Source organism: Nyctereutes procyonoides, unplaced genomic scaffold, assembly GCF_905146905.1.
Source record: "Nyctereutes procyonoides isolate TBG_1078 unplaced genomic scaffold, NYPRO_anot_genome, whole genome shotgun sequence".
Lineage (NCBI taxonomy): Eukaryota > Metazoa > Chordata > Mammalia > Carnivora > Canidae > Nyctereutes > Nyctereutes procyonoides.
Genome location: NW_026575125.1, coordinates 65588852 through 65611565, shown reverse-complemented (window position 1 = coordinate 65611565; position 22714 = coordinate 65588852). Strand labels below are relative to the sequence as shown.

The following is a 22714-nucleotide window of genomic DNA, read 5'->3' as shown; positions in this document are numbered from 1 at the left end:
GCAGACCAGAACACATCTAGTTAAAACATACAACATTCATGCAAGGGATCAGAAACTATTGACAGCATGCGATGAGGTCTTCTGTGAACAACTGGCCTGAAGGATAAAGCATCCAAAACAAAACAGCACAGGGCATGCAACACATACTAGAGGAACCCCTGAAGTGCCATGTCCTGGGCACTACAGGAACTTGTCTTCTTAAGGACATTACTTTCCAGAGCAGCAGACATAACTGGATTTTCTAATGCAAAGAAGAAGGCAGAGACTTAGAAAAAATGAAAAGATTGAGGAATTTATCCCAAATGAAAGAACAAAATAAGGCCATGGCCAGAGTTCTAGTGAAATAGATATGTTACAAGTAAGATGGATAATTTAAAGCAGGGGATCCCTGGGTGGCTCAGCAGTTTAGCGCCTGCCTTTGGCCCAGGGCGTGATCCTGGAGCCCCAGGATCAAGTCCCGCGTTGTGCTCCCTGCATGGAGCCTGCTTCTCCCTCTGCCTGTGTTTCTGCCTCTCTCTCTCTCTCTCTCTCTCTCTCTCTCTCTCTCTCTCTCTCTATCGTAAATAGATAATAAAAAAAATTTTAAAAAAAGCTGTAATGAGGCGGGAGCGGGAGAGCAGCGGCCAGAGCGCCGGCTGGGGAGACGTGCTGGCGGTGCGGCGGGCTCCGCGCTGCAGCCCCGGACAACCGAGATCTGCTTTACTGCTTGCGCGGGCCTGACTTTCCCATGATGGAGTTGTCCACGGAGGAGAAGACCTGTTCCGGGTGAGCCCAGGCCGCCCCGGAAATGCGATGGCCGAGTAGCGGGTACCAAGGACCAGGCTGAGAGGTTGGGTTTCGAGCCAAGACCCTGGATTCTCCTAGTTAACATTAAAGAGCTCTGAGGGTGTACCTGTGAAAATGGCGTGATCTGCATTGGCCTCCCACAATCTGAAGGCATTTGGCAGTTAAGGAACACACATGGACTCGTGGCACATGGAAATGTGTGAACAGAAAAAGGAAATCTATGATTTTCTAAAAGTAGGAAGGCATTCTTCCTCACCAAAATGGATACATTCTGCTCAGTTATCAAGTTTGAAAATCTCCAAGAACTAAAGAGACTGTGTCACTGGGGTCCCATCATGGCCCTCGGTGTTATAGCAATATGTTCCACAATGGCCATGATTGACTCTGTGTTGTGGTATTGGCCTTTACATACAACTGGAGGAAGCGTGAATTTCATTATGTTGATAAACTGGACTGTCATGATTCTTTATAACTACTTCAATGCCATGTTTATTGGTCCTGGCTTTGTCCCTTTGGGGTGGAAACCAGAAAATTCTCAGGATAGCATGTACCTCCAGTATTGTAAAGTCTGCCAAGCATACAAGGCACCACCGTCACATCACTGCATAAAGTGTAACAGATGTGTGATGAAGATGGACCGTCACTGTCCTTGGATCAACAACTGTTGTGGTTACCAAAATCATGCTTTGTTCACACTGTTTCTCCTTTTAGCACCACTGGGTTGTATTCATGCTGCCTTCATTTTTGTTATGACTATGTATACACAGCTTTATAATAGGCTCTCCTTTGTGTGGAACATGGTAAAGATTGATATGAGTGCATCCTGGAGAGATCCCCTTCCAATTATTCCCTTTGGATTAGCAGCATTTGCGGCCACCTTGTTTGCCTTGGGATTAGCTTTAGGACAACCATAGCTGTTGGGATGTTGTTTTTTATCCAGATGAAAATAATTCTCAGAAACAAAACTTCTATTGAATCATGGATTGAAGAAAAGGCTAAGGATCGAATTCAATATTACCAACTAGATGAAGTCTTTGTTTCTCCATATGATATGGGAAGTCGATGGAAGAACTTTAAACAGGTATTCACATGGTCGGGGTCCCTGAAGGAGATGGACTAGCATGGCCAGTAAGAGAAGACTGTCACCAGTACAGCTTAACAATTGAACAGTTGAAACAAAAAGCAGATAAAAGAATCAGAAGTGTGCGGTATAGAGTAATAGAGGATTACAGTGGTGCCTGTTGTCCTTTGAATAAAGGAATCAAAGCCTTCTTCACCAGCCCCTGCACTGAGGAGCCTCGAATAAGGCTACAGAAAGGGGAATTCATTTTAGCCACAAGAGAGTTACGATACTGGTTGTATGGAGATAAAATTCTTTTTAAAAAAATTTTTTTATTTAGTTATGATAGTCACACACAGAGAGAGAGAGGCAGAGACGCAGGCAGAGGGAGAAGCAGGCTCCATGCACCAGGAGCCCGACGTGGGATTCGATCCCGGGTCTCCAGGATCGCGCCCTGGGCCAAAGGCAGGCGCCAAACCGCTGCGTCACCCAGGGATCCCTGGAGATAAAATTCTTGATGATGCCTCTGTAGAAGGTGTCTCACAAATCAGAGGCTGGTTCCCTAGAAACTGTGTGGAGAAGTGTCCCTGTGATACTGAAACAGATCAAGCCCCAGAGGGCGAGAAGAAAAATAGATAGCCACTGTTATAGTAAAATTACTCTTTAAATCCTCTCCATTACTTGAAAATTGTACATATTACTACAGAATTATGCAATGACCCTACTCTGGGCAAGGTGTTCTTTTCTTCAAAGGTGCCCTAGTGCCATAATCTAAATATTTTTATTACCATTTTGAAATGGAGAAGCCATTCTGCACATGCCTTTGAATTTCTGCCCCCTCTTTGCCACCTCTTCCTCTCCTCAAAAGGAAAAACACTTCACCCAAGTAAGTCAGTTGCATTTTCTCTAGGATTTTTTTATGCTGTGCACACTATGGACCTCACCTGCAGATAGAGTTCCCCCGTTTGCCAGGAGCATCTGTATGTGATGTTTTTATCTTGTTTCCCCCTCAGTTGATATTTCTTATATAATATTCTAGATACTATAGAACATAATAAGTCAGATTCAATATAAGCTTAAATTTTATTGCCTGTCTTTTAATAATGCAAATTTTTGTCAAATCAAATAAAGATCAATGGATGTTCTATATAAAAAAAGCTGTAATGATTAAAACTGTATGATATTGGCACAAGAATAGACACATATTTCAATGGAATAGAATAGAAAATCCAGAAATAAACCCATGACTTTATGATCAATTAATCTTTAACAAAGAATAAAGAATGTCCAATGAGAAAACAGTCTCTTCAACAAATGGTGTTGGGATAACTGGACAACAATATGCAAAAGAATGAAACTAGATCACTTTGTTACATGATACACAAAAATAAATTCAAAATGGATGAAAGATCTAAATGCGAGAACAAAACCATCCATAAAAATCCAAGAGGAAAACATTGGTCATAACCACTTTCACATAGGCCATAGAAACATTTTTCTAGAAATGTCTCTGAAGGCAAGTGAAACAAAAGCATAATAAACTATTGAGAGTTCATCAAAATAGCAAGATTCTGCACAGTGAAGAGGAAAAAAATCAGCCAAACTCTAAGACAGTCTATAAATAGGAGAATATATCTGCAAATGACATATCTGATAAAAGGTTATTATCCAAAATATATAAAGAACTTATAAAACTCAACACCCTAAAAATAAATGATCCAACTAATAAATGGGCAGAAGACATAAATAGACATTGTTCTAAAAAAAAGATATCCAGATGTCCAAGAGAAACAAAAAACAATGCTCAAATTCACTTATGATCAAGGAAATAGAAGTCAAAACTATAATGAAAGGGAGGGGCAATATGGGAGAAGAGTAGGGGTCCTAAACTCACCTGGCACCACAAACTTACCTAGATAACTTTTAAAACATCCTGAACACCTATGAATTCAACCTGAGATTTAAAGAGAGAACAGCTGGAACGCTACAGAGAGAAAAGTTTTCACTTCTAACAGGGGAGAAAGATGAAAAATTTTAAAAAGAATAAAGAATAAAGTGGACTAGAGGAACCATGACTAACAGTGCTAAAGCAGAGCATCAAAAGCCTCCAGGGCAGTAAAGCCCAGCCCTGGAGAAGTGGGAACTTTAAATATCCATGCCGGAATTTTCTCTGTTGGAAAAGTGCTTAGCAGGGAAATTGGACAGAATCAAAGGAGGGGCAATGAAGTCTCAAGATTCTTGGAGTCACTATAAGAGAAGGGGCAGCCAGGGGAAGGTTCACCTCAAACCTGAGTCCGATATTGGTCTGGTATCCAAATGCCCCAGCCCTGTGGAGAAGCCAGTCAGTTAGGCGGGCCAGCTCCAGAGCTGCCTTTACCCTAGAGCCCAGCAAAGGATAGAGGTGGCTATACTTCATTCCCTTGAGGAAAAGTGGTCCCCAGGAGCGAGGGTCCAGTGGCACTGGGCCCGGATACCAGGGCACCCAAGCAGACAAAGCCAGTGATCCTTCATTCCCTCTGGGACAGGTGGAAGTGGGGAGTGCACAGGAAAGTAAGAACTCTCCTGCCACTGGGCGCCCTGCAAGCTGTACAGATCAGTGTACATGCTCCTGGCCCACGGAGCATCTAGGACTGTGTGGACTGGGAGACTGTGGTTAGTAACTCATGGGGAGCTCCACTCCAGAGCTGGAAATCTGGCAGCCACCATTGTTGTTTTTCCTCTTTGTTTCACCTTGTGCCTGGAAGAGGCGGGGCCTCTAGAGAACAAAGGCCTCATAGGATAAACAACTCATACTGAGCCTAGCACCCAGCAAGGGGCAGAGCAGCTCCACCCAGGCACAAACACCTGAGAATCAGCATAGCAGACCCCTCCCCCATAAAAACTGCTGGAAGTCCAAGGGAAAAGCAAGATTAATGCACAAGCAGCACTGGAAAGCTCCAGGAATGAGGGAAAATAGGATATAGAACTAGAGGGTACTTTTTTTCCCCATTAAGATTCAATTTTATATCAGACTAAAAATTTCCAATATTTTTTGTCTTTTTCGACCTTAATTACTATATTTTACCAATTCTTCATTTTTAAGTTGTTTCTTTTTTTTACTTCCATATTTCTACAAATACATGTCTTAGATATAGTTTTCACTTCCGGATTCCCTTCAATGTATTCAATTGAATTTTGGTAGATATACGAGATATGGCTTTTTTGTTTTTTTTATGCCTTGCTTTGGTTTATAATGGTGGAAGTTAGTACATTATAGAACAGGACCAACATACATCCAGAAACAAGTAGAATACCATGAATACCATGATGGTTCATTCTGTGAGATTATATTCTCTCTTTCTTCCCATTCTGCCCACTCTTTTACTTGTTTATATTTTTGTGGTCAATGTTGAGGCTTTATATAAGTATTGCTGGTGTACTTAAAGTTGGGATTCATCATCTTCTAATATACACAACAAAATACACTCAGAATCAAGAGGATCACCCTCTAGGACCCCTCAGGTAGACTACATTATCTCTCCACTACCAATTCCTCATCAAAACCATCCACCGCCCCTTTTTTTCCCTTTTCATTACTTTTTCTTCTTTTATCTTCTTTGTTTTGGGTTTTTGGCTTTGTATTTTTATTACTTTGCTTTAAAATTTATTTTTCACTTTAGTGGTCTTGTTTTATTTTGTTCTGTTCTTCTTTTTACCTTATTTTCTGGTCTCTGACCTCTTCAGAATTATCTAGGATGTATTTTACTCAGGTAGTGGTTGATATTTTTGTCTCAGCACACTTACAAAGCCACTCTCCACTGGAGAAAATACTAGAAGGAAGAATTCACACAAAAGAAAGAACCAGAGACAGTATTCTCTGCCACAGATTTACTGAATTTGGATTTTAAAGTGATGTCAGAAATTCAATTCAGAAGTACAATTATAAAGCTACTGGTGGCTCTGGAAAAAAGTGTAAAGGACTCTAGAGACTACAGTACTGCAAAATTTAGATTTAATCAGACCATAATTAAAAATAGATTAAATGAGATGCAATCCAAACTGGATATTCTAACTGCTAGGATTAATAAGGTGAAAGATACAGTGAGTGTCATAGAAGACAAATTGATAGTAAGGAAGGCAGCTGGAGAAAAAAAGAGAAAAACAATTAAGAGCCCATGGATAAAATCAAGGAAATCCTTGATTTCCTTAAAAAGTAAGAATATACGACTAATTGTGATTCCAGAAGAGGCTAAGAGAAAGAGAGGACCACAATGTACATTTGAACAAATCATAGCTGAAAACTACCCAAATCTGGGGAAGGAAAAAGTATTCAGATCCAAGAGATAGAGAGGACCCCTCCAAAAATTAAGAAAAACCATTCAACACCTCAACATTTAATAGTGAAACTTGCAAATTTCAAAGATAAAGAGAAAATTCTTAAAGCAGCATGAAACAGAGATTCTTAACTTATATGGGGAGAAATATAAGATTAACAGCTGACTGCTCCACAGAGACCTGGCAGGCCAGATAGGGTTGGCATGATATATACAGGATACTAAATGAGAAAAAACATGCAGCCAACAATACTTTATCCAGCAAAGCTGTCATTCAGAATAGAAGGAGAGATAAAGAGCTTACAGGACAGACAGAAACTGAAAGAATATGTGACCTTAACTGGCTCTGCAGGAAATATTAAGGGGGAACCATTAAAAGAAAGAAGAATCCTAAAGAAAGAATCCATAAAATCAGGGACTGAATAGTTAATATGATGACACTAAATTTATATCTTTCAATAGTAACTCTGAACGTGAATGGGCTAAATGATCCCGTCAAAAGACGGTGGTTATTGGACTGGATAAAAAAGCAAGAGCCATCTATACACTTTCTACAAGAGACTCATTGTAGACCTAAGGACACCTCCAACCTGAAAATGAAGGGTTAGAGAACAATTTACCATTTAAATGGTCCTCAAAAGAAGAGCTGGGGTAGCTATCCTCATATTAGATAAATTAAGTTTATCCCAAAGACTGTAGTAAGAAATGAAGAGGGACACTATATCATACTTTAAGGGTCTATCCAACAACAAGACCTAAGAATCATGAATATTTATGCTCCTAATGTGGGAGCCACCAAGGAAATCAATCAATTAATAACAAAAGTAAAGAGATACTTAGACAATAATACACTAATACTGGGAGACTTCAACAGGCACTCTCAGTGAATGACAGATATTCTAAGCTTCTAGAACATCACCAAAGAAACAAAAGGCCTTAAGTGATACACTGCACCAGATGGATTTCACAGATATATACAGAACTTTCCATCTGAATGCAATTAAATACACATTCTTCTCAAGTGCACATGGACTTTCTAGAAAACAGAAAACATACTGGATCAAAAGTCAGGTCTCAACCAATACCAAATGGTTGGGATTGTCCCCTACATATTTTCAGATCACAGTGCTTTGAAACTGGAACTCAATCACAAGAAGAAATTTGGAAGAAACTCAAACACATGGATGTTACAGAGATCCTAGTAAAAGATGAATGCTTTCATCAGGAAATTAGAGAAGAATTAAAAAGATTCATGGATATATATATATATATATATATATATATAATGGAAATATATATATATACACATATATATAATGGAAATATATGTATACATATATATAATTGGAGTTCGATTTGCCAACATATAGTATAACACCCAGTGCTCATTCCATCAAGTGCCCACCTCAGTGCCTGCAACCCAGTCACCCAACCCTGAAAACTAATAAAAATGAAGATACAACCATTCAAAATCTTTGGGATACAGCAAATGCAGTCCTAAGAGGGAAACACATCCCAATACAAGCCTCCCTCAAAAAAATTGGAAAAAACTCAAATACATAAGCTAACCTCGCACCTAAAGGAATTGGAGAAAGAAAAGCAAGTAAAGCCTACACCAAGCAGAAGAAGAGAGATAATAAAGATTAGAGTAGAACTCATTGAAATAGAGCCCAAAAGAACTGTAGAACAAATCAACAAAACCAGGAGTTAGTTCTTTGAAAGAATCAATAAGATAGATAAATCATTAGCCAGCCTTATTAAAAACAAAAGAGAAAAGACTCTAATTAATAAAATCATGAATGAAAGAGGAGAGATAACAACCAATACCAAGGACATACAAACGATTTTAAAAACATATTATGAGCAGGTATATATCAACAAATTAGGCAATCTAGAGGAAATGGATTCATTTCTGGAAACCCACAAATTACCAAAACTGGTACAGGAAGAAATAGAAATCCTGAACAGGCCAATAACCAGGGAGGAAATGGAAGCAGTCATCAAAAACTTCCCAAAACTCAAAAGTTCAGGGCCAGATGGCTTCCTATGGGAATTCTATCAAACGTTTAAAGAAGAAATAATATGTATTCTACTAAAGCTGTTTCAAAGCAGAGAAAGGGAGGGAATACTTCCTAGCTTATTTTATAAGGCTATAATTACCTTGATTCCCAAACCAAAGACCCCACCAAAGAGAATTATAGACCACTATGCCTGAAGAACATGGATACAAAAATTCTCACCAAGATATTAGCCAATACTATCTAACAGTGCATTAAGAGAATTTTTCACCATGGCCAAGTGGGATTTATCCCAAGGAAGCAAGGGTGGTTCAACACTCGTAAAGCAATCAACTTGATAGATCACATCAACAACAGCAAAATAAGAACCATATGATCCTCTTAATAGATGTAGAGAAAGCAGTTGGCAGAATACAGCAGCCATTCCTGATTAAAACTCTTCAAAGTGCAGAAGATAGAGGGAACATTACTCAATATAATAAAAGGCATTTATGAAAAGCCCACAGCCAATATCATTCTCAATGGGGAAAAAGTTTGAGCCTTTCACCTAAGATCATGAACACGACAGGGATGTCCAGTCTCACCACTGGTATTCAGCTTAGTACTAGAAGTCCTAGTCTCAGCACTCAGACAACAAAAAGAAATAAAAGGCATTCAAATTGGCAAAGAAGTCAAACACTTCCTCTTTGCAGATGACATTAAACTGGATATAGAAAACACAAAAGACTCTATGCCAAGATTGCTAGAACTCATACAGCAATTCAGCAATGTGGCAAGATTCAAAATCAATGCCCATAAATCAGTGGCATTTCTATACACTGAGACTGAAGAGAGAGCAATTAAGGAGTCAATCCCATTTACAATTGCACCCAAAAGCATAAGATACCTAGAAATAAACCTAACAAAAGAGGTAAAGGATCTATAGACTAAAAAGTACAGAACACTTCTGAAAGAATTTGAGGAAGATGAAAAGAGATGGAAAAAAACATTCCATGCTCATGGATTGGAAAAATAAATATTGTGAAATGTCTATGCTACTCAGGGAAATCTACATGTTCAATGCAATCCCCATCAAAATGCCATGGACTTGGATCTCTGGATGGCTCAGCGGTTTGGCGCCTGCCTTCAGCCCAGAGTCTGATCCTGGAGACCCAAGATCGAGTCCCACATCAGGCTTCCCGCATGGAGCCTGCTTCTCCTTTTGCAGGTGTCTCTGCCTCTCTCTCTCTCTCTCTCTCTGTCTCTCATGAATAAAATCTTTTTAAAAAATGCCATGGACTTTCTTCACAGTTTGTAACAAGTAATCTTAAAGTTGTATAGAATTATAAGACTCCAAATAGCCAGAGGAATATTGAAAAAGAAAACCAATGCTGGGGGCATCACAATGCTTGCTTTCAAGATGTATTACAAAGCTGTGATCATCAAGACAGTGTGGTACTGGCACAAAATCAGACACATAGATTAATGGAACAGAATATAGAACCCAGAAATTGGCCCTCAACTCTATGGTCAACTAACATTCGACAAAGGAGGAAAGAATATACACTGGAAAAAGGACAGTCTCTTCAACAAGTGGTGATGGGAAAATTGGACAGCCACGAGCAGAAGGATGAAACTAGGCAATTTTAATACACCACACACAAAGATAAACTCAAAATAGATGAAACATCTAAATGTGAGACAAGAATCCATTAAAATCCTAGAAGAGGACGCAGGCAACAATCTTTTTGAACTTGGCCACAGCACTTCTTGTAAGATATGTCTGTGTAGGTAAGGGAAACAAAAGCAAAAATGAATTATTTGGACGTAATCAAGATAAAAATCTTCTGCACAGCAAAAGAAACAGTCAACACAACTAAAAGACAAATTACAGAATGGGAGAAGATATTTGCAAATGACATATAAGATATAGGGCTACTATCCAATATCTACAAAGAACTTATTAAACTAAATACCCAAGAAGCAAAAAAAAAAAATCCAATCATGAAATGGGCAAAAGACATGAACAGAAACTTCACCAAAGAAGACATACACATGGCCAACACCACATTAGAAAATGCTCCGCATCACTTGCCATCAGGGAAATACAAATCAAAAACACAGTGAGATATCACTTCACACCAGTGAGAATGGCCAAAACTAACAAGACAGGAAACAACAAATGTTGGAGAGGTTGTGGAGAAGGGGGAACCTTCTTGAACTGTTGGTGGGAATGCAAACTGGTACAGCCACTCTGGAAAATTGTGTGGAAGTTCCTCAAGAATTTAAAAATAGAGCTACCCTACAACCCAGCAATTACACTACTGTGTGTTTACCCCAAAGATACAGATGCAGTGAAATTCTGGGACACCTGCACCCCAATGTTCATAAAAGCATTGCCTGCAATAGCCAAACTGTGGAAGGAGCCATGATGTCCTTCGACATATGAATGGATAAAGAAGATATTTTAAATTTTAAATACACACACACACACACACACACACACAATGGACTATTACTCAGCCATCAGAATGGATGAATACTTACTCAGCCATGAGAATGGATGAATACCCACCATTTGCTTTGGTGTGGATGGAACTGAATGGTATTATGCTGAGTGAAATAAGCCAATCAGAGAAGGACAATCATCATATGGTTTCACTCATACATGGAATATAAGAAGTAGTAAAAGGGATTATAAGGGAAATGAGGGGAACTATGTGGGACAAAATAGAGAAGGAGACAAACCATGAGAGACACCTAACTTTGCGAAACAAACAAAGGGTTGCAGAAGGGGAGGTTAGTGGGGTGATGGGATAACTGGGTCATGGGCACTGAGGAGGGCCCTTGGTGGGATGAGCACTGGGTGTTATATGTTGGCAAATTGAACTTAAATAAAAACAAATGAAAAAATAAGATCCGACAATGAGATATCACCTCATACCTGTCAAATGGTCAAAATCAACAACAGAGGAAACAACCGGTGCCAAGGAGGATTGGGAGAAAAGGGAACCTTCTTTCACTGTTGATGGGAATGCAAACTTGCAGCCATTCTGGAAAATAGTATGAAATTTCTTCAAAAAGTTAAAAATATATCTATACTATAGCCCAGCAATTGCACTATCGGGTATCTACCAAGGGTTAAAAAGTACTGATTAGAAGGAACACATAGATCCTAATAATAGCATAATTATTAATAATAGCCAAATTATAGAAAGAGTCCAAATATGCCATCTCCTCTTTATTCATTCATCTATATATATAATGGAATGTTAACCATAAAAATAAACAAAATTTTGCTATTTGCAATGACCTGGATAGAAGTACAGTGTTGTGCTAAGCGATAAAAGTCAATCAGGGAAAGGCAAATACCATATGAAAAGTATCATATGATTTCATTTGTATATAGGATTTAAGGAACAAAACAAGCAAAAGTGAAAAAGAGAGGTGAAGAGAGAGGGAGACAGAGACAGAGAGAGAGACAGAGAAAGGCAATCCAAGAAACAAACTCTTAAGCATATATAGCAAACTGATGGTTACCAGAAGGAAGGTAAGCAGGGAGATATGTTAAAAGGTGGTGAGGATTAAGGGGTGCACTTGTGATAGGTGTTTTATGGAAGGGTTGAATCACTATATTGTAAGCCTAAAACTAGTATTTCAGTGAATGTTAACTAATTGGAATTCAAACTGTAACATAAGAAAACATGGAAAAAATAAAGATACTCACTGGACTTCAGTAAAGGGTGGAGGACATCAGTGAGACCCTTGACAAAGAGATAAAAAATAACATATCAGAGATGGAGAACTCAATACATGAAATTAAAAATATAATAGAAGGAATAAATAATATGTGACAGGAAGCAGAGGAACATATTAATGATCTGGAAGTTAAAGTAATAGAAAATAATGAAGCCAAGCATGTGAGAGACAAATACTGCATGATGAGAATAATCTTTGACAATTGGTTCTTCCATCAAGCATAGCAATATTCATATTATAGGGATCCCAGAAGGAGGAGAGAGAAAGGTGGGTGGGAAATGTATTTGAAGAAAAAATAACTGAAGATTTCCCAAATCTGAGGAGGAAAACAGATCCAGGTCAGGAGGCAGGGAGATCATTTTAAAGATTGTAAGAGAAAAGAAGACAGTTACATACAAAAGAAACCCCATAATTATTTCAGCTGTTTCAGCAGAAGCTTTGCAGGTCAGAAATGAGTTGCATAACATATTTGAAATGCTGAAATGAAAAACCTGCAACCAAGAATACTCTATCCAATAAGGGTATCATTCAAAATTGAGGGATAGATAAAGAGTTTCTCAGATTAACAAACTTAAAAAGAACTCATGGTCACTAAACCCGCCCCACAAGAAATGTTAAGTGAGACTCTGCGAGTGGAAAACAAAAAATAATGAGTAAGAGTAAGAATAATTGGAAGAACAAAATAAAATGATATAAATGATACCAAATATCTGAACCACGAAAGGGATAAGACTAAAGAGTGAGTTCAAAAATAAGCAACCATCTACTTAATATAGACTTCTATATGCAGAAGATGTCATATGTAAGCCAATTGGTTACCACAAATAAAAAAAACAGTAATATATCTTTCACAGTTAGTGCCAAGAGATGGGAATCTCTCAGGACAACTGGCACAAGCATCATAATACTGGGGGCAATAGAAAGCCCTACCACAAAAAGCGGATGTATAAGCAAGGATGCACCCCCTTGTCAACACAAAAATTTGCCCCTGCCACATTCATGCAGTCCACATTTGGGGAGACAACAAGAAGAACCAACCTTTGAGTCTGGATGAGGGGGAACTTCGTCTGGGGCTCTGACTGTTGTAAGTATAAAACAATGATCATTGATGTTGTCTACAATGCATCCAACAAGGGACTTGTCCACACCCAAGACCCTGGTGAAGAACTGTGTCATGCTTATTGACAAAGCACTGTACCCACAATGGTATGAGTCCCAGTATGCACCACCCCTGGGCCACAAAAAGGGGGCCATGCTGATGCCAAAGGAGGAAGATATTTTAAACAAAAAATTCAAAAGGAATATAATGAAAGGAGGAAAATGCCAAAATCAGTAGTGTTCTGGAGAAGCAGTGCCAAAAAGGCAAGCTTCTTGCATGCATCACTTCAAGAATAGACCAGTGTGGCTGAGCAGATGGCTATGTTCTAGAAGGCAAGGAGGTAGAGTTAGAGTTCTATCTGAGGAAAAGAAAAGCTCAGAAAGGCAAATAAATCTTCCTAGCTCATATCTTTGGTCATGTAACAAAGGTATTTTTGTTCAAAGCAAAAGCATTTATAGGTATACAAAAATATAAAGAATAAGAAACTAATATATATCACTTTAAAAACCCCAGTAAACCATGAGAGACAGAGAAGAAAGAAAAACAGCAAAACTACAAAAATGACAACAAATCAAATAACAAAATGACAATAAATACATACCTTTGGGGGCACCTCGTTGGCTCAGTCAGTTAAGTGACCAACTCATGATTTCAGTTCAGATCATGATCTCAGGGTTGTAAATTCAAACCCTGTGTCAGGCTCTGTGCTCAGGGTGGAATCTGATTGTCTCTCTCTATCTGCTCCTTCTCCTACTCTCTCTCTCTCTCTCTCTTTCTCTCAGTCATAAATAAATAAATAAAATCATAAAAAAACTTTGAACGTAAATAAACTAACAGCTCCAATCAAAAGAAATAAGGTGACAGAATAGATTTTAAAAAACAAACATCTATTTTCTGCCTACAAGAGATGCGTTTTAGACTAAAGATACCTACAGACTGAAAGTGAGGGGATGGAGAAATACTTATCATACAAGTGGATGTCAAAAGCAAGCCACAGTAGCAATACTTATATCACATACTCCAAAACAAAGTCTCTAAAAAGAGACAAAGAGAGACACTATATATTAATATGAGAGACAATCTAACAAGAAGATACAACAATTTTAAATATTTATGCACCCAAAACGTGAGTACTCAAATACGAAAAACAGTAACAAACATAAAGGAATTAATCAATGCTAATACAATTATAGGAGCTTTACAATCCCACTTACATTGGTGAATAGAACATCTAAACAACAACAAAAAAGAAATAGTGGGTTTGAATGACACATTGGATCAGATGGATTTAACAGATATATGCAGATCATTCAATCCTAAAACAGCAGAACACACATTCTTTACCAGTGCACATGGAACATTCTCCAGAATATATCACACACTAGGTAACAAATTAGGCCTCAATGAGTACAAAACAGCTAAGATTATACCATGTATATTTTTGACCACAACACTATGAAATTTGAAGTCAATCACAAGAAAAAAATTGGGGAATACCACAAATACATGGAGGTTAAACGACATGCTACTAAACCATGAATGAATGGGTCAAACATGAAATCAAATAAAAAAATTTTAAAATGCATAGAAACAAATGAAAATGGAAACACAACATTCTAATATCTTTGCTATGCAGCAAACACTGTCCTACGAGGGAAGTATATAGTAGCACAGGCCTATCTTAAGAAGTAATAAGAATCTCAAAACAACCTGACCCTACACCTAAAGGAAGTAGGAAAGGAACAACAAATTAAGACTTAAGTCAGTAGGAGGAAGTATATAATAAAGATTAGGAGAGAAATAAATGTCATAGAAAGGAAAAAAAACAATAACAACAAAGAGAGAATAGATCAATGAAATCAGGAGCTGGCTCTTTGAAAGTATCTACAAAGTTGATAAATCTCTAGCCAGACTCATCAAAAAGAAAAAAAAAAGAGAGAGAAAGGAATCAAATAAACAAAACAAATGAGCGAGAATAACCACCAAAATCACAGAAATACAAACAAGTATAAGAGAATATTATGACAAGCTATATGCCAACAAATTGGACAAACAAGAAGAAAGGGATAAATTCCTAGGATCATATATATCACCAAAACTGAAACAGGGGAAAAATAGAAAACTTGAACAGACCAATAACCAGCAAAGAAATTGAGTCAGTAATGAAAAATCCCTCCACAAACAAAAGTCCAGACCAGATGGTTTCACAGGTGAATTGCACCAAATATTGAAGGAAGAGTTAACACCTGTTCTTCTCAAAATATTCCAAAAAAATAGAAAAGGAAGGAAAAATTTCAAATTCATTCTGTGAGGCAAGAATTATTCTGATACCAAAACTAGATAAAGACAACACAAAAAAGGAGAACTACAGGCCAATATCCCTGATGAATGTAGATGCAAAAATCCTCAACAAAATGCTAGCAAACTGAAATAAAAAATACGTTTAAAATATCATTCACCATCCCAGTTGAATCATTCCATTCAAGTAGGATTTACTCCAAAGATGCAAGGGTGTGCAATATTCATAAATCTTTCAATGTGATAACCACAACAATAAAACAAATAATACAAACCATATGATCATCAGAATAAATATAGAGAAAACATTTGACAAAGTACAATATCCATTTATGATAAAAAGCCTCAACAAAGTGAACTTCCCTCTAAACCTTTATACTTCAACATAATAAAGACCCATATATGAAAGCCCATAATTATCATACTAAATGCTGTTAACTTTTCTCCCAAGGTCAGGAACAAGTCAAAGGTGTTCAGTCTCACCACATTTATTCATAATTCTGGAAATCACAGTAATCAACAACAAAAAGAAATAAAAGGCATCCAAATTGGTAAAAAAAAAAAGTAAAATTATTGCTATTTGCAGATACCATGATACTATATATAGAAAACCGTAAAGACTCCAACAAAAAGCTACTAGAATTGATAAACGAATCCATAAAAGTTGTAGGATACAAAATTAATGCATGGAATTCTGTTACATATCTACACACCAATAATGAGGTACTGGAAACAGAAATTAAGAAAACAGTCCTATTTACAGTTGCACCAAAAACAATAAGATACTTAGGAATAGATCTAACCAAAGAGGCCAAAGATTTGCACTCTTAAATATATAAATGATGATGAAAGAAAGTGAAGATGATACAAAGAAATGGAAAGACATTCCATGCTCATGGATTGGTAGAAAAAATATTGTTAAAATATTTATACTATCCAAAGCAATCTACACATTTAACGCAATCCCTATCAAAATACTACTATCATTTTTCACAGAGCTAGAACAAACAATCCTAAAATTTATGTGGAACCACAAAAGACTCTTAAAAGCCAAAGCAACTTTGGTAAAAAAAAAAAAAAAAAAGCAAAGCTGTAGGTATCACAATTCCATGCTTCAAGTTATATTACAAAGCTGTCGTGATCAAAACAGTATGGTATAGGCATAAAAACAGACATATAGATCAATGGAACAGAAGGGAAAACCCAGAAATAAGCCCACAATTATACTGTCAATTAGTCTGATAAAGCAGGAAAGAATATCCAGTGGGAAAAAGACAACCTCTTCAACAAATGGTGTTGGGAAAACTAGTTAGCTACATACAAAAGAATGAAACTAGACTACTTTCTATCTCCATAGACAAAAATAAATTTAAAAGGGATTAAAGACCTAAATGTGAGACCTGAAACCATAGAAATCCTAGAAAAGAGCAGAGGCAGTGAGTTTCCTGACATTGGCCATGGCAGTATTTTTCTAGATATGTCTCTTGAGGCAAAAGAAATAAAAGCAAAAATAAACTATTGGAATTACAACAAAATAAAAAGCTTCTGCACAGCAAAAGAAACAACCAATAAAACTAAAAGGCAACCCATGGAATTGGAGAAGATATTTGCAAGTGGCGCATCCAATGAAGGATTAGTATTCAAAATATATAAAATGTTTATAAAACTCAACACCAAAAAATGAATAATTCAATTAAAAAATGGGCAGAATACATAAAGAGACATTTCTCCAACGAAGACACCCAGATGGCCAACAGACACATGAAAAGATGCTCAATATCTCTCATCATCAGAAAAATGCAAATCAAAACTACAGTGAGATATCACCTCACACCTGTTAGAATGGCTAAAATCAACAACACAAGAAACAAAAGGTGTTGGTGGATGTAGAGAAAAAGGAACCATTGTGCATTGTTATTGGGAATGGAAACTGGTGTATCCATTGTGGAAAATTATATAGAGGTTCCTCACAAAGTTAAAATTAGAACTACCCTATGATCTACTAATCACACTACTGAATATTTGCCCGAAAAATATAAAAACACTAATTTACAGGTATTATGCACCCTTATGTTTATAGCAGCATTATTTACAATAGCCAAATTATGGAAACAGTCCACATGTCCATTTACTGATGAAAGGATAAAGAAAAAGTGGTGTATATAAACATTTTAAAAATATTTATGTATTTTAGAGAGAAAGAGAGATGGGGAGGAGAAGAGTGAGATGGAGAGAGAGAATCTTATGCAGACTCCCCACAGCATAGAGTCCAATATGGGGCTTGATCTCATGAAACTGAAATCATGACCTGAACAGAAATCAAGAGTTGGATGCTTAACTGACCCAGCCATCCAGGCATCCCTACACAATTTAATATTACTCAGCGATAAAAAAATAATCAAATCTTGCCATTTGCAAAGACATGGATGGAGATAGGCAGTATAATAAGTGAAATAAGTCAATCAGAGAAAGAAAAATATCATACAATTTTACTTATATGTAGAATTTAAGAAACAAAAAAAAATGAACAGGAGGAAAAAGAGAGAGTCAAACCAACAAGCCAACTCTTAGGCATAGAGAAGAAGCTAATGGTTAACAGAGGGGAAGTGGGTGGAGGATGAGTAAAATAGGTGATGTGGATTGAGGACTGCACTTGTTGTGATGAACACTGGTTGCATATGAAATTGTTGAATCACTGTATTGTATATCTGAAACTAAAAATAACACTGTATTTTAACTATAGTGGAATTTAAAAGAAAAAAAAACCAAAGTATTCAATTTAGAGCAAGCTACTGGTGTAATCCTCTTATTTATTTATAGTTTAAACTGTTATTTTTCCTTCTTTTTTATCCTTTACCTTATATTTGTTTTTATTTCAGTATTTTATTCAATTAAATGGAAAACCATCAATGTTGTTTTCTCTATGTGAATAAACAGGAATACTTCAGTGACAATTCCAAGTTGACAGAACCCTACAATTTGTACAGAAATTTTTTGGCCAAGGCTCTGCCCATACTTTCTAAAATGATTGTCATTTTTCTAAGAATTTTTGACTCTGTATTATTTTTCCATAGGTGATAGAGGAAACTTATCCAGTAAATAAGAGACCAAGGCTTTCAAAGGGTGAATGTCAAAAGTAAATTAGACCACTGGACATGAACTCAAAGGAAAATCAAATGAAATATTTCTTCTATGAATTTGTAATTGCATACCAGAAAGAGCAAAGAATAAGACAAACATTTTTCTGTTTGTTTTTCACTTTCACGGAAACTCCATTCTTATATGCTTTTAGATGGTCACATTTTGCTGACGTTTACAAACATTTCATGTTGATCTTACATGGGTCACATCAATCACCTATAGTTTCAATGACACTTTGTTAAATAAACTGTCATGAAAGATTTATAGAGAATTTGATAAAAGTAAAGAAGATGTAGTTTAGCTTTTAAAGATGCATTACCCCTTTTCTGAGGTGTAATATCACATCTAAAACACCATTAAGGTTTTCTAGCAATAAAAAGAAAACTTTCTCTCACAATTTCACTTGCATAACATTCTTCTACCAAACACTGGATGTGGAAGTGGGAAGGAGAACCTCACCTCCAATTTAATACTCCTTAGATGTAATGGTTGTGTATTGATCCCATGTTAAGAAACATGTGTAAGTTAACAGTATTTGGAATTTATTCACTAAAGAACAATTAAATAAATGAGTCCTTGATCCATTTAATGAAAATAAGTGCTTCCCTCAAACACTTGAATAATTGTATTCTGAATTGGAATGTATATAGATGACAAAAATGGCACAATTAATTCCTCACACATTATTAAGGTATTCAAGTGGAGGAGGGTTACTAAAAAGCTATGCCAGAATTCAGTTTTTAAAATAAGCATAATTACAATTCAAAACCATTTAATTCACTAGCAGATACCTTAGACATTTGGGTTGTTTTGTTTGTTTACTTTTTTCATGAAGTTAAAAATCCATGTTCATTAGTACAAATCACCTAGATTTGTAAGGTATCACTAAAATTCTAGCAATTTGTGCAAGGCATGAAATAATATGTTATACTATTGTGTTTGCAATTATATATCTCATTGTGATAGAACAGGTAATAAAAATTTTAACATCACAGATCTTTTTTTCATTTTACATGTGAATTTGTTGGAATGTGCTAATTTAGAATATAATTCCAAATTGTGGCATTGTTCTAGTCCCCCTTGTAAGTTTCCTTGTTTAATGCTCTACTTACTGACAGATCTGGGTTATTTCCCTTGTTATCAGTTCTCAGGAAAAATTTAAAACTTTTTAGATCACTGAGTTTTGTTGCCTGTAAAAGAAGGGTACAGTCTGGTAATGAATAATTAATAATTTTAAAATCTTAGACCTTTATGTTTAAAAGAGAAACCTATATATGCTTAAACCTCAAAACTTAAGTGCTTTGTACAGTATCTTGCATGTTAAGTGCATATGATTTATGTAGCATTAATGTATGTATTGGTTATGTTTTTAAAGGTGAGATTTGACCTGTTATATAATCAAATATGTGCTTTAAAAAATAAGCTCAAGGGGAGGAGGGGAAAGATGGCGGAAGAGTAGGGTCCCCAAATCACCTGTCCCCAAAAAATTACCTAGATAACCTTCAAATCATCCTGAAAATCTACGAATTCGGCCTGAGATTTAAAGAGAGAAGAGCTGGAATGCTACAGTGAGAAGAGTTCACGCTTCTATCAAGGTAGGAATACGGGGAAAAAGAAATAAAGAAACAAAAGGCCTTCAAGGGGGAGGGGCCCCGCGAGGAGCTGGCTGAGGCCAGGGCGAGTGTCCCCAGGACAGGAGAGCCCCGTCGCGGAGAAGCAGGAGCTGCACCAACCTTCCCGGGCGGAACGGGGCTCGCAGGGAGTTGGAATAGGACCCAGGAGGGCTAACACCTGAAAATCAGCACAACAGGCCCCTCCCACAGAAGACCAGCTGGACAGACCAGTTCCAGGGGAACTCAAGGGACTTAAAGTCTACAGATTCAGAAGATACTCCCCCGTTTTTTTTTTTTGTTTCTTTTTTCTTTTCTTTTTGATTTCTGATTGCTTCCCCCACCCCCCCTTTTTTTCACCTTTCTTTTTCTTTCTCTTTTTCTTCTCTTTTTTTCCTTTCTTTTTCTTTTTCCTTTTTCTCTTTCTCTTTTCTTTCCTTCTCTCTCTTTCTCTCCTTTTCCCAATACAACTTGTTTTTGGCCACTCTGCACTGAGCAAAATGACTAGAAGGAAAACCTCACCTCAAAAGAAAGAATCAGAAACAGTCCTCTCTCCCACAGAGTTACAAAATCTGGATTACAATTCAATGTCAGAAAGCCAATTCAGAAGCACTATTATACAGCTACTGGTGGCTCTAGAAAAAAGCATTAAGGACTCACGAGACTTCATGACTGCAGAATTTAGATCCAATCAGGCAGAAATTAAAAATCAATTGAATGAGATGAAATCCAAACTAGAAGTCCTAACGATGAGGGTTAACGAGGTGGAAGAACGAGTGAGTGACATAGAAGACAAGTTGATGGCAAAGAGGGAAACTGAGGAAAAAAGAGACAGACAAATCAAAGACCATGAAGACAGATTAAGGGAAATAAATGACAGCCTAAGGAAGAAAAACCTACATTTAATTGGGGTTCCCGAGGGCGCCGAAAGGGACAGAGGGCCAGAATATGTATTTGAACAAATCCTAGCTCAAAACTTCCCCAATCTGGGAAGGGAAACAGGCATTCAGATCCAGGAAATAGAGAGATCCCCCCCTAAAATCAATAAAAACCGTTCAACACCTCGACATCTAATAGCGAAGCTTGCAAATTCCAAAGATAAAGAGAAGATCCTTAAAGCAGCAAGAGACAAGAAGTCCCTGACTTTCATGGGGAGGAATATTAGGGTAACAGCAGACCTCTCCACAGAGACGCGGCAGGCCAGAAAGGGCTGGCAGGATATATTCACGGTCCTAAATGAGAAGAACATGCAACCAAGAATACTCTATCCAGCAAGGCTCTCATTCAAAATGGAAGGAGAGATAAAGAGCTTCCAAGACAGGCAGGAACTGAAAGAATATGTGACCTCCAAACCAGCTCTGCAAGAAATTTTAAGGGGGACTCTTAAAATTCCCCTTTAAGAAGAAGTTCAGTGGAACAATCCACAAAAACAACGACTAAATAGATATCATGATGACACTAAACTCATATCTGTCAATAGTAACTCTGAACGTGAATGGGCTTAATGACCCCATCAAAAGGCGCAGGGTTTCAGACTGGATAAAAAAGCAGGACCCATCTATTTGCTGTCTACAAGAGACTCATTTTAGACAGAAGGACACCTACAACCTGAAAATAAAAGGTTGGAGAACCATTTACCATTCAAATGGTTCTCAAAAGAAAGCAGGGGTAGCCATCCTTATATCACATAAACTAAAAGTTACCCCGAAGGGATCCCTGGGTGGCGCAGCGGTTTGGCGCCTGCCTTTGGCCCAGGGCGCGATCCTGGAGACCCAGGATCGAATCCCACATCGGGCTCCCGGTGCATGGAGCCTGCTTCTCCCTCTGCCTATGTCTCTGCACCTCTCTCTCTCTCTTCCTCTGTGACTATCATAAATAAAAAAAATAAAAATGTTTAAAAATAAATAAATAAATAAAATAAAATAAAATTTACCCCGAAGACTGTAGTGAGAGACGAAGAGGGACACTATATCATACTTAAAGGATCTATCCAGCAAGAGGACTTAACAATCCTCAATATATATGCCCCGAATGTGGGAGCTGCCAAATAGTTAAACGAATTATTAACCAAAGTGAAGAAATTCTTAGATAATAATACACTTATACTTGGTGACTTCAATCTAGCTCTTTCTACCCTCGACAGGTCTTCTAAGCACAACATCTACAAAGAAATGAGAGCTTTAAATGATACACTGGACCAGATAGATTTCACAGATATCCACAGAACTTTACATCCAAACTCAACTGAATACACATTCTTCTCAAGTCCACATGGAACTTTCTCCAGAATAGACCACATACTGGGTCACAAATCGGGTCTGAACCGATACCAAAAGATTGGGATCGTCCCCTGCATATTCTCAGACCATAACGCCTTGAAATTAGAACTCAATCACAACAAGAAGTTTGGAAGGACATCAAACACGTGGAGTTTAAGGACCATCCTGCCAAAACATAAAAGGGTCAACCAGGAAATTAAGGAAGAATTAAAAAGATTCATGGAAACTAATGAGAATGAAGATACAACTGTTCAAAATCTTTGGGATGCAGCAAAAGCAGTCCTGAGGGGGAAATACATCGCAATACAAGCATCCATTCTAAAACTGGAAAGAACTCAAATACAAAAGCTAACCTTACACATAAAGGAGCTA

General features: G+C 37.3%; 2 protein-coding genes and 1 pseudogene across 2 annotated transcripts in view; 2 read left to right on the top strand and 1 right to left on the bottom strand.

Moving 5' to 3' along the window:
• DACH2 (dachshund family transcription factor 2) overlaps positions 1 to 22714 on the bottom strand; it is a 636043-nt gene that overhangs the window by 361610 nt on the left and 251719 nt on the right. The gene's annotated exons all lie outside the window — the stretch shown is intronic.
• On the top strand, positions 1040 to 2758 carry LOC129518511 (palmitoyltransferase ZDHHC6-like). The gene is given in 4 exon segments (XM_055338658.1): positions 1040 to 1689; positions 1692 to 1877; positions 1880 to 2147; positions 2347 to 2758. Coding segments are annotated over 4 exon segments (1236 nt in total). The 5' UTR covers positions 1040 to 1046; the 3' UTR covers positions 2486 to 2758.
• On the top strand, positions 12783 to 13405 carry LOC129518507 (40S ribosomal protein S8-like; annotated as a pseudogene).